This window comes from Hippichthys cyanospilos, chromosome 1 (assembly GCF_059441005.1).
Source record: "Hippichthys cyanospilos isolate Australia breed blue-spotted pipefish chromosome 1, RoL_Hcya_1.0, whole genome shotgun sequence".
In the NCBI taxonomy this organism is placed as follows: domain Eukaryota; kingdom Metazoa; phylum Chordata; class Actinopteri; order Syngnathiformes; family Syngnathidae; genus Hippichthys; species Hippichthys cyanospilos.
Genome location: NC_142369.1, coordinates 26,369,116 through 26,380,297, shown reverse-complemented (window position 1 = coordinate 26,380,297; position 11,182 = coordinate 26,369,116). Strand labels below are relative to the sequence as shown.

Below are 11,182 nucleotides of genomic sequence, written 5' to 3'. Positions count from 1 at the left end.
CTAGTATAGCAAAGAAGCTGAAATTTGTAATAAAAGTAATAACCCATGATGACTGTAAGCTGTGCAGGCATCTCACATGCTATCAGAGCGACACTGTAAGATTGACAGTTTTTCATTTCGGACACCCGGAGATTCTGCATTTACCGTTGTCCAGACATGGCAGTCTCCGGGGGAGTGCCACCCCTCATGTAATGAAAAACGGCCTAAATCTTACACACTGTTCCTTTAAATAAAGAGAAAACTATGTTGGTAATAAATTTACTCAATATTTTAAAAAATAAAATTACAAGATTTTTAAAGCAGGTCAGTGCTTGTTTTGACTTCTGAGAAGCTCAGGGAATATAACTAGTGTAATCTGATTAGGTACGTTTCGGGGTGCCAAAGCGTGATTATTTGGCCACTGCCTATTAAAAAATAATTTTAATCGTCACCAATGGTTTTGGTTATGGTTTGGTAATAGTTTTGAACTGTTGAGACTCTTGAAACTACCACTAGTGTCAGTATGTAATTTAGTTTAGTTTTTTTTACGTTTAATTAATTCGTTTTATTTTTTATGTGTATTTTTTTTTTCAAGATAGCATAACAAAATGAATTGATGAACACCGCTGTGGAGTACGTATCGTTAGTTTGTTTTGTCACGTGTTCACTAGGTGGCAGTAGTCTGCATAAATTGCGGATGTTACTCCTTAAAGTAGAAGAAGACAACATCACTGCCTGTTCTCCCCTCCTATTATTTATTAATCTTGACAAAATTCGTTTTAGACTGCATGTAAGAATTTCTTTCATTCATTTTCACCACGGCGCAACCATATAATGAAACATTTGGCTAAAACTTTGTGTGTCGGAACAGCGTTTCGCGTTCGCGTCCGCCTAGCTTGTATACACAAAGTCCCCGCGTCTTGAGTACGTTCACAGTGGATGATTCCGTTCGCGTTCATGAAGAGACTGTGAGTAAAATCGCCATCGCTTTTACCTGAACACAATGGCGACCCAGAGAGCGCTTCCTCAAAGCAAAGAAAGCCTACTGCAAAACTACAACAAGAGGCTGAAAGATGATATCAGGTCCATCTTGGACAACTTCACCGAGATCATCAAAACTGCCAAGGTGTGTTGTATCATTGTTTTTATTTTTGTCGTCCTTGCTGCCGGTCTAAGTACTTTTGCGGAACGGGAAATTATTCCTTTTCGCTTATTCCAATCCAAAAAGCAATGGTTTACCCCGAAGAATCTATGCTTACCCATCCACGGCGTCTCCTAACTTTAGTGTCAACGAACTAGTTATCATTTGAAGCTGACACCACTAAACATAAATGAGCAATAATTGGAACACCTGAAATATGCACTTTGATGTTTAAAACTAATCTCATTTACAGTCTCCTCCAGTAGTATTCCAACGCCAAAGTCAATTTCTTTGTTTTTGTTGTAAACTTCAGACCTTTAGGTTTCAAATCAAAATGTGAATGAGACAAGTTTAGAAGTTCTGCTTGTTTTCTTGCTATTTACATCATCCCGTGTTTTTATAACTATTGGGACCTAAAATTCTGTGTGTTTAGGCAACCCAGGTAAACCTTTTGGAAATCACAGCTCTAAAATGTTTTCATTGTTTTCCCCCCACAGATTGAAGACGAGACGCAGGTTTCCCGGGCAACTCAAGCAGAGCAAGACCATTATGAGATGCACGTACGAGCAGCTAATATTGTGAGTGCGATGACACAGAAACATGCCGAATCTCTATTCATGTCAGCACTGGGTTTAAAATCAATTTACCGTGGAGCTTCAACTCCACACTTTTTTTTACATGAAAACAATCTTAGCAAAATAATTGGGTTCTATTTAATTGTACATGATAGAGTCCATATAAATGGACAATTGAGTTGGTAACTGTCAACACATTTTCAAATGTGGAAGGAGCACCTGGAGAGAAACCGCACAAGCATTGTGAGAGCATTTAAACTTCACAAAGGAAGGTCATCGCAGAGATTCGAACCCCGCAATGCTGAAACATTTGTGTGCCTATCAGGTTCGCGCGGGCGAGTCGTTGATGAAGCTGGTGTCGGATCTGAAACAATTCCTCATCCTGAACGACTTCCCCTCGGTCAATGACGCCATCAGCCTGCAGAACCAGCAGCTGCGCTCGCTGCAGGAAGAGTGCGACAAAAAGCTGACCTCCCTGCGCGACGAGATCGCCATCGACCTGTACGAACTCGAGGAAGAATATTACTCCTCCAGGTACAAGTAGGCTTATTTGCCACTCCCTCATCCCACCTCTGTCCTGCGCTCCCACCCTCACCATTCTCCACTAAGCCCCAGAAGACATCTACTTCATCATCACCATCAATCCCATAGTAGCTGTGTGTGAGTGATGGATACACACCATGTGTAACGTGTATGTAGTTAGCATAGCCGCCCCTTCCTTATCAAAAGATTTACAGTTGTACAAAGTGAGTATGGCTGCCCTTTAAAAAGACTTTGAATAGAATTTTAGCAGGGTAATATGATATCAAAGCCGCTTTAAATATTTGGTGCCTTTTTTTTGCCAGCAAGGATGATAGGTGTAGATTAGTGGTATTTTAGCAACTTTATACCCTAGGTATGGTACATTATAATTAAAAAATAAAATGTCATGACTCACCACCCAACAAACATGTCACCAAATGTATAAATATTTAAATTTTTTATTCTGTTGTACGAATGGAAAGATTTAGTGATTATTTATTATGATTTCTGCTGTCTAGTGGAACAGCATGAAATTGTACTACCGGTTGATGACATTGAGAACTGAACAAAAATACATTATTTGGAGTAAATACTTTATTTTCCTGAAAATTAAACCGGACAAACTATGAAATTGAATCTTTGGACGCAGCATAGCTCTCACCAACCACTTAGAATGTGTCACAGCATGGTTGGCAATCGCCGTATTAGAGCAATTATTCGGATATCTCCTAAGTAAAAGTCATTTTATTTATAAAGCTTTTTTCAAGAAAAGTAGCACGCTTTTTCGAACAAAAAGTGTATGCCAGATTCTTAAGAGTGCATTTATGCTGGACAGGGTGCACCAACACTCTTAATCTCTGGTCTGGAAACAAGGATGACTATTTGATTAAATTGTCTATTCACTGGGAAGAAAAGGAACTATTGACTCACCTGTTCCTTTCACTGAACTAATTTTACAGATTTTTTTTCTGCCTCTCGCTTAGTCCTAAAAAACATGCAGCCATGTTTTATCAAATTCTGAACCTTCAATCTAAATGTTTTTGAGGCTCATTTTTTTTTCCATGTCACAAACGACCTTATGTGGATCTTCTGAAATTGTAGGGCTGTAAACTTCCTGATGGCCTTTGAAACACGCCATAATCGAGTGTTTCAAATTACCTTTCTTCCACAGTCTGGTGCCCTACCTTGTCAGTGTGTAGGTTTTTACATTGAGGAATAATTTTATAGGTGTACCCTGATTAAGTGACCAGCTTTGGCTATGTTAGGTTATACATTTAAAGCATTATTGTTTTACATTGGAATGTGTGTTGACACAATAGGATGTTGTTCATTCAAGGAGAATATCTAAAGTCAGGGAGACATTTTGGTTTGTGTATGTATTTTACTACAAGTATTGGTTTACAACGTTGTTGACTCAAGCTGTAAAATAAAGTGTCAATCTCACATGGTTGAACATATGTGCCAGTTGTGCGCAAAGATATAATGATTGAGAAATAAAATAGCGAGGAAACTGGAATAGTTTGCCGTGTTTTTCTACAAGAAAGCAATGAGTGTGTCTGTGCATCTTTCGTTGTGGACCGGCGTCACTTTCTGCATTTGCTCTGCTTTCCCCTCCCATCAACTAATCATCTTGACAAGCGTTGATCAGCGTTGGCCGCAAGTTCCTCAGCGTCTGTTGTCTATATCAATATTCCAGTTTCCGGCGTTGCTTAATTTCCACGCTTGTCTGTTACTGACTTTGAGCTTGAATGTGCTTGTTCTCACTTGGCGCTCTTGTCTGCTCCTCCGCTATGCCTCTGCTGAGCTGATTCTTTGCCTCCCGCTGGCCTTCCGCACCTCCAAGCTACAATCAGTGGGACAGTGCCGACCTGCCCTTGTGTGAGGCGTACCGGCGGCGAGACAGTTGGGCCTCCCCGGACAGCAGCTGCAGCTCCAGCCAAGGGGAACAAGAAGAGACTGAGGGACCTCCGCAACAAGAGGTCAACCCGCAACACCACCTCAACGGACACGCAAGCGCCGCTCCCATCGAGAAACCGTGAACTTGGGAGTACCTTCAGCTACTGTAGTAACTTGTGAACCTGCGCAAGAAACCTTCCTTCCAGCGGACTGAAAAAAATCTTGTCACAGTGCATTCCACTTATAATATGAATATGTTCACACTGCAGAGCTATTTCTTGGTTACTATATTTCTTTACTGCATCAGCATTAAAACAGGTCTATATGGAAATTTAAAAAAAAAAAGATGTCGGCATGACAAGATTTAAAGTCATCCGTTCTCATTTGTGTGTTCTACTTATTTGGAATAACGTTAAATAACATAACTGCAACTTAATATGACAATGGTGTGTGGACTTCATCTTTGTGTGGCTGCTGTCATGGACATCTTGCTTCTGGAGTTTCTCATTAACTGTTATTGCGATGATGACATTGCATGATGACTTTAATCTCATCATGGTGGCTCTTGCCATGCTGACATTGAATCTCATCTTTTGCTCGTTGACCCTAACACACTGTTGTATGGAACAGTAAATTTTCATAATTCATTTGTTTGCATGCTGGACCGCTTTTTTTCATTTATATTGATTTGTAAAATGTCCTGCTGATATTTCACAGCATGATGCTAATAAAGAACACGTTTTTTTCTTTTGTTTTTAATAAAAATGAGTGTCTGTGATGTAACTTGAAACATGTACATTATTTACAAAACACAACTCATTGGAGCTAGGATTTAGAGGTAGAAAGGATCTGATCTGCACACCGGTCACCTCCAGCCATTATTTTTTTTTTCATCATTGCACGACAAATTAAAGGAGGAAAACTACACCATTCACAATATATTTGGGATATTGTGAGAAACTAAGTGGATGTCATACATATGGTATTTATTTCCCTTCAGAGATTTTTTTTTAATTGGAGGGCAATTGTATTGGGGTGATGGACACACTTCCTTTTGTATTTTCCACAAAATGGTCTCCCTGCGTACAGTGTGCCTACCCTCATGCAAATAAGAGTAACTTATTGTGAACGCCGTAAATCTCGCGATCAATTTTTGAACACTTCCTTCTTTCCAGGATGACTTAGAAAATTTGCGTTATCATATGTGACCATTCAGCGGGACATTTAAGATCACTTTCATTTTTTAATCTACCCTCTTTACCCTTCATAACAAATCGGCAAACTTTTCGTAAGTCAGTCCATTTGATGGAAAAGTTCATTCTCACCAGTTTGCTATCAAAACATTAATATCGTCGATTCATCTTCTTGAACTTTTCGTAATGGTAGTCATCAGTAGCCTTTTCATTATTTGGTCTTTTGCGGAAGTTAGGGGGCTCTGATGCTGTGGAACGACAAAATTGAATGAGAAATATGTTGCAAAGACCTGGAGGAAAAAAAAAGTGTGTGAACACTTACTCTCTGGCCCAGGTTTTTCAGTGTCCCCCACACGCAGTGGTCTTGCTTTGGGTTCTTCTCGATCCCGTCTGTGGTGCCTCTGAGCTGTGTTGGCATCCTCATGATAGACTGCGGGAAGAATAAATTTGTATGGCAGAAGAAACCTCACCATCAAACATTTACGTAATGTTGTAACGTACATCGGTTGTGCTGGACATAATTGACGGCAATGTTGGTAGGTACAAATGATGTTCCGTTGTCCTTTTTCTTGTTCCTTTGTTCTGCAAGCAGTTTGGCTTTGGCTTCCTCTGTCTGAATGATGTTCTTTATCTTTGCACTGAACATATATTAAGTGTTAGTTGTATTTTTGTTTTTGTTTTTTTTATTTAAAGTATCTACATACTCAATGCCAAGGTCGACTTCAGGTATTCCACTGAGCATCTGATTGGACAACATCTCCTCTGTCTTCTTGGCAGAGTTGACGCGGATGTTCTCGGGCAGCTCGTAAAGGTGGTCCTCAGCGTTTTTCACCTTAACCTTTTGTTCCTCTGCTTCCACCAGGCCCTTCTTTCTTCTCAGCTCTGTTTCAATGTATTTCATCCTGACGGTACAAATTAAGCCAGGCATTAATCAAGTGTGTTTGGCTAAATTACACACAATCACAGCCCAAGCATATGTTAAAATGTATACTTAAAGCGGGTATGAAAAATGATTACTACATACATGTCAGCATCTTCATCTCTTCTGTTTGTCTCAGCTGAAAAGGAGGTACCCAGGTTAAGGTCTGTGTCATCTTCTGTCCTGTTAAGACAACCGCAAAATATAAAAACACAATGCTAAGTTGTTGGTTATGAAAAAGAGAACAATCACCAAATATTTGAGTTTATTTACATGTCTCGATTCCGATCCTTAACTTTCTTCATGTCAACAACTCCTCCGGTTTTGAGTTTGAAGGGGTCGTTCTGTAAAATGAGCAGACATTATTCACAGAACCATAAAGAAAATACACAACTGCACAAGACAAAAATGTCCACGTTGTTCAATTAGATTAAAACATTTTGTTTAGAGAGTACTCACGTCAATCTCAACCTCAGGTGGTAATTTTTCCCCAACCAATAACGCAGTCACGCTGTGAAAAAAAAACACGGTTATTGGATTGTTCATACATCATATTTAACCTGTAAGTTTTAAACTTCGGTAGTAATTGAAACACGTTCGCTGTTACCTAACTCCGTTCTGTCGTCGCCGCAAACTCTGCAGCTCCTTGGCCTCTTCTACTTTACATCTAAGCGGAGCCACAAGAACATCAAACTACACATTTGCTTGGATGAAAAAAAAAAAAATATATATATTTAGGTCACGGGTAACTTTGGTAGCCCTGTTAGCTAGCACGGCGTTCGCTTAGTGTACCTCCAGCAATATTTAACTTGTTACCTGACTTCCTGAGTCGTTTCATCCTCTTCCACATCTGAAGAGTCTCTTCTCCTCCTAAAGTTTTTGCCAGAGGGCATTTTAACATGCAACTTTAATCCTGGCTTCAGTTCTGAAAGTGAATACTGACTGAAAACAAAAACAACTGGACGGGGGACGATTTCAAATAGCGCACAACAATAAGTAAGCCATCCACTTCCGGTCGCTTCCATAATCAAAACAAACATGGCGACTTCCAGGCAGGTCGGCAGTTTGCTGGCTAATTCTGCAAGACTTATGCGTTCGTAAGTTCATTTTGATGCTTAAACGAGACGTTTTTGTTGTTCTTGGAAACTATATAAAAACAACAAACGGAAAGGGTGGGTGTTTTTGGAAGAATGGCTGCCATAAGTTTCTCGCGTCAACTAGCCTAATTTAGGTGTGACATACTGATTATGTGACGTCACCAGCTTCGTCGATTAAATTCGAGGGCCCTTCTTACTGTAAGGTTAGCCACTACACATTCGCAATGCAAATCACGCGCGTAAATGTTTTGGAGGGCGTACTTTGATAGCCTTGGAACGTGAGACTCATATACCCGTGGTCGGTGTGATTCGTTTAGAAACGAAAACCATTTGTTGGAAGTGCTTAGCTGTCATTTGTTTCTTGACATACAGAATATCAGAATACATACCCCAATATTAAGCCTCCTAAACACCGGTCTTTCTTCTTCTTTGTTTATTCGAGCAGGTTGGATGCCTCGTGGCGCCATTCTGCCTGTCACAGGTCAGTCTTTGCATGAAACCAGGTAACTTGCACCCGATTAGGGGGAGAAAATACCGTTACATGTGTGATGTGCTGTGTGATGGTCACCTCAGACACAGCACACGCAGTAAAAATAGCAAGCACAGCGATTTTGCTCTTGCATTTTAAACTGATGTCAACTCCAGATAATCGAGTATCCCACTTATCACTTTATAGAAAAGGTGTGCAGGGAGGCAAAACAAATCAACATAATAATCTGGATAAAATCTACAATTCATCAGAGAGGCTATAAGAAATCATACACCACACCGTGATCTAATCCCAAATGCTCATTGAAATGTATTATGGAATATATTTTTACTTTAAAAGTGTTTATCAGTCAGTCTGACATCCAATTATGCATAGTACCGGTTATGTACGGTCATTTAATGTTATTTTTCATTTTGCTTACAACGTTCATTTGTGTTGCTGGCAGTGGATGTCAGAGTGCTGGTTTTCACTGGTTTTCATACAACACAGCAGTCAAGACTAGATGGTCTCAGCAGTGGGTTGTCCCTGGTTGGTACCTTGATTCTTATGGCCATCTATCCTGATTTTTATTAAGTGTTTTATTCATTGTGCAATGCTTCTTTTATAGGTCGGAGTATGTTTGTGCAGACACAAGACACACCAAACCCAAACAGCCTCAAGTTTCTGCCTGGGCGTATAGTTCTTGAATCAGGAACTATGGATTTTTCCAGCCCTCGTGATGCATACACCTCACCCTTAGCCAGGTATATGGTTACTTTAAAACAAATTGGAAATAGACATTTTGATATCAAATTTTGTAATACGAAATAAGACCACATTAGCATTATATTGGACCTTTTAGATCACAAGCAGTCAATATTGGAAAGCAGGCCAATCTCTGATTTAGTTTGTTGTGTACTTTTTAAACATTACATTACAGAAATAAAAATAATGTATTCTGGCGTCAAACACTTGTGATCATAATGTCTGTATTCAATATACTGACATTTTATGGTAACATTCTTAACTGTCCTACAACTTTACAAAAAAAAACCTAAAAAAAATGAATAAATAAATGAGAAGTCAAGACAATCATTTTTATTACAATACTACATTCCGTGCATCCCCACCAGTCTAAACATGGCATTTTGACTAATATTGCAATTGCGCAACATGACTGAAGCAGCAATCCATTTTTATCCATGTCAGCGGGCCACCTATTTGCCAGTTGCTGGCATATGAAAATGACATCACAGTTGCTCAGGTAATGACCAATAATTGAATCATGAAAAGGTTCAATATGGGACCCAGTTGTCCTTTGTAAAACAGACACTTTGAACTTAGAAAACCTACGCGGACATGAGAAAAACATGCAAACTCCACACGGGATGATTGGAGCCGGAAGCGCGCACACAACCTGCGCATATGAGGCAGACGTGCAATCTGCTACGGTGCCACCCCTTAACTGATTTAAAGGGTTCCATTACCAATTAAATGTTTAAGCCCCTAGGTCTAGGACATTAGGTGGTTTTATGTGTATGTAGATGTTTTAGATAAACGTGGTCTTGTTGCAACAGCATGAAAAATAAACTTGAAAATTTTGGATTCAGGCAGCTATTCAGGATTGAAGGTGTCAAAAGTGTCTTCCTGGGCCCTGACTTTATCACCATAACCAAGGTAGAGAAGATCAGGTTGAGTGAAAAAACATAACGCAATCAAATAATACGCAACGTTTTTGTTCTTATTTAGGCTGATGATAAAATTGAATGGAAAGTAATGAAACCGGATGTGTTTGCGGCCATTATGGACTTTTTCACCTCTGGGCTTCCTGTCGTCAATGAAGATGCTCAACCTAGTGAAGACACGGGTAAAATTGACCCAGTTATGCTGGACAATGTTCATCATGGGCCCTTCTTATGGATTACTCATCAGGGACTTCTTTTTCCTCTGCAGCACCATCAGAAGACGATGACGAGGTCGTTGCAATGATCAAAGAACTTTTGGACACAAGAATAAGGTAGTTGAAACAGCTGTCCCTTGGTGTAGCTGTTGTGGCATTTTGTCTTCTTTCTTGTCATTTTCTTCAGACCCACAGTGCAGGAGGACGGAGGAGATGTTGTGTACTGTGGCTTTGAGGATGGTGTGGTGAAAGTGAAGTTACAGGGATCGTGCACGAGTTGTCCCAGCTCCATTGTCACTTTGAAGAATGGAATCCAAAACATGCTGCAGTTTTACGTCCCTGAGGTTGAATCCGTGGAACAGGTTGGTTTCAATTCCCAAGCCCTTTTCATAAACGCATGATAACATGTTTTCTCATTTGTTTGGCAATATGGAATATTTGTTTTAGGATTTTAGCAGTGTGATAATCAGAGCAAAACATATGTACCTTTGGAAAATCTCGATGTATCCATTTAGTTATAAAGGCATTTTAGAATGTGTGTCAAAGATAGTTTTAAAGTCATTCTGGCTTGTCATTTTTTTTTTTTAATTTATTTTTTACTTATGATTTACGAGCAGTCACTAATGTCATTGCTCACTACTTTGTACTATAGTACAGTCATTAAAAATGTGACTAATTTAAACTAGTTCCACACTATTTTTTATTTTTTATGTATAGCTGTTTTTTAATTTACTGTATTGTTCATATGTAAAAATGCATAGCATTGTTTGCAGTACTCCACCAAGCTGTCACCTTGTCAGGGTGAAATTAATTTCCTTCTGCTTACCTGGTCTTTTGGGGGGGAATATACATATATATTTATATATATTTATATATATATATATATATATATATATATATATATATATATATATATATATATATATATATATATATATATATATATATATCATGGCAAATGCCATGAAGAATAAGATAAACCATGTTATTGCACGTTAAAAACATATATATTATCTGTTCTCCTGCTCCCACAGGTAAAGGATGAGGAGGAGGCTGCTCAAGTTTAACTGACATTTAACATGGACAACATGAACATTCATCACTGTACTGCACAGTAGCACGCAGTGAGGTTACTCATCATCATCATCATGTTAATCAAAAAGTCACATGATTTAGACTGTGTACCGTATATTATTCAATTGTACTTCAACAAGGGACAATTTTTTTGTCTCATATTTATCATCACTCACTATTGAACATGTCCATAACTTGCTTCTCCAAATTACTTTGTTTGAACGCACAATATTTATATGAATAAAGTTTATGCTTTAACATTCTGTGTGTTTCTGTATTTTTCGAGGAGAGAAATGACCATTTTATTTTGAAATCTTGTATAACTACAGTGCAGTTGGTAATTTTCCGTTATATAATTTGAGAGAGCGTCATTGATGAATTTGGGAAAGGGCATAAAGACCTGTCTTTGTGCAGTGG

General features: G+C 38.9%; 3 protein-coding genes across 4 annotated transcripts; 2 read left to right on the top strand and 1 right to left on the bottom strand.

Annotated features, from left to right (window-relative positions):
• Positions 1-684: 684 nt before the first annotated feature.
• med22 (mediator complex subunit 22) lies at positions 685-4,903 on the top strand. The gene is made up of 4 exons (XM_088419033.1): positions 685-1,105; positions 1,618-1,698; positions 2,021-2,229; positions 4,061-4,903. The coding sequence occupies exons 1-4, from the start codon at positions 983-985 to the stop codon at positions 4,254-4,256; spliced, it is 609 nt and encodes a 202-aa protein (XP_088275159.1). The 5' UTR covers positions 685-982; the 3' UTR covers positions 4,257-4,903.
• c1h9orf78 (chromosome 1 C9orf78 homolog) lies at positions 3,600-7,237 on the bottom strand. 2 transcript variants are annotated; one of them, XM_088418998.1, is made up of 10 exons: positions 7,042-7,237; positions 6,833-6,892; positions 6,685-6,736; positions 6,499-6,569; positions 6,331-6,408; positions 6,011-6,208; positions 5,808-5,944; positions 5,629-5,736; positions 5,439-5,554; positions 3,607-4,141 (listed from the first exon to the last, which is right to left on the bottom strand). In XM_088418998.1, exons 1-9 carry the CDS (start codon positions 7,116-7,118, stop codon positions 5,457-5,459), a joined length of 879 nt encoding a protein of 292 aa, XP_088275124.1. In that variant the 5' UTR covers positions 7,119-7,237; the 3' UTR covers positions 3,607-4,141; positions 5,439-5,456. The 2 variants fall into 2 exon arrangements, with proteins under 2 accessions (XP_088275133.1, XP_088275124.1); XM_088419007.1 differs by having other exon boundaries at positions 3,600-5,554; positions 7,042-7,235.
• Positions 7,217-11,028, top strand: nfu1 (NFU1 iron-sulfur cluster scaffold homolog (S. cerevisiae)). The gene is made up of 9 exons (XM_088419020.1): positions 7,217-7,322; positions 7,768-7,803; positions 8,258-8,340; positions 8,420-8,555; positions 9,402-9,468; positions 9,541-9,658; positions 9,745-9,808; positions 9,879-10,053; positions 10,726-11,028. The coding sequence occupies exons 1-9, from the start codon at positions 7,264-7,266 to the stop codon at positions 10,756-10,758; spliced, it is 771 nt and encodes a 256-aa protein (XP_088275146.1). The 5' UTR covers positions 7,217-7,263; the 3' UTR covers positions 10,759-11,028.
• The last annotated feature ends 154 nt before the right edge of the window (positions 11,029-11,182 follow it).

Coding starts and splice junctions, on each gene's coding strand:
- med22 (XM_088419033.1), top strand. CDS start 983: ATGGCGACCCAGAGAGCGCTTCCTCAAAGCAAAGAAAGCCTACTGCAA. Junction 1,106..1,617: donor AGATCATCAAAACTGCCAAG/GTGTGTTGTATC, acceptor TTCCCCCCACAG/ATTGAAGACGAGACGCAGGT. Junction 1,699..2,020: donor ACGTACGAGCAGCTAATATT/GTGAGTGCGATG, acceptor TGTGCCTATCAG/GTTCGCGCGGGCGAGTCGTT.
- c1h9orf78 (XM_088418998.1), bottom strand. CDS start 7,118: ATGCCCTCTGGCAAAAACTTTAGGAGGAGAAGAGACTCTTCAGATGTG. Junction 6,893..7,041: donor GAAACGACTCAGGAAGTCAG/GTAACAAGTTAA, acceptor GGCTCCGCTTAG/ATGTAAAGTAGAAGAGGCCA. Junction 5,945..6,010: donor GAAGTCGACCTTGGCATTGA/GTATGTAGATAC, acceptor ATATATGTTCAG/TGCAAAGATAAAGAACATCA.
- nfu1 (XM_088419020.1), top strand. CDS start 7,264: ATGGCGACTTCCAGGCAGGTCGGCAGTTTGCTGGCTAATTCTGCAAGA. Junction 7,804..8,257: donor CGCCATTCTGCCTGTCACAG/GTCAGTCTTTGC, acceptor TGTTGCTGGCAG/TGGATGTCAGAGTGCTGGTT. Junction 10,054..10,725: donor AGGTTGAATCCGTGGAACAG/GTTGGTTTCAAT, acceptor CTGCTCCCACAG/GTAAAGGATGAGGAGGAGGC.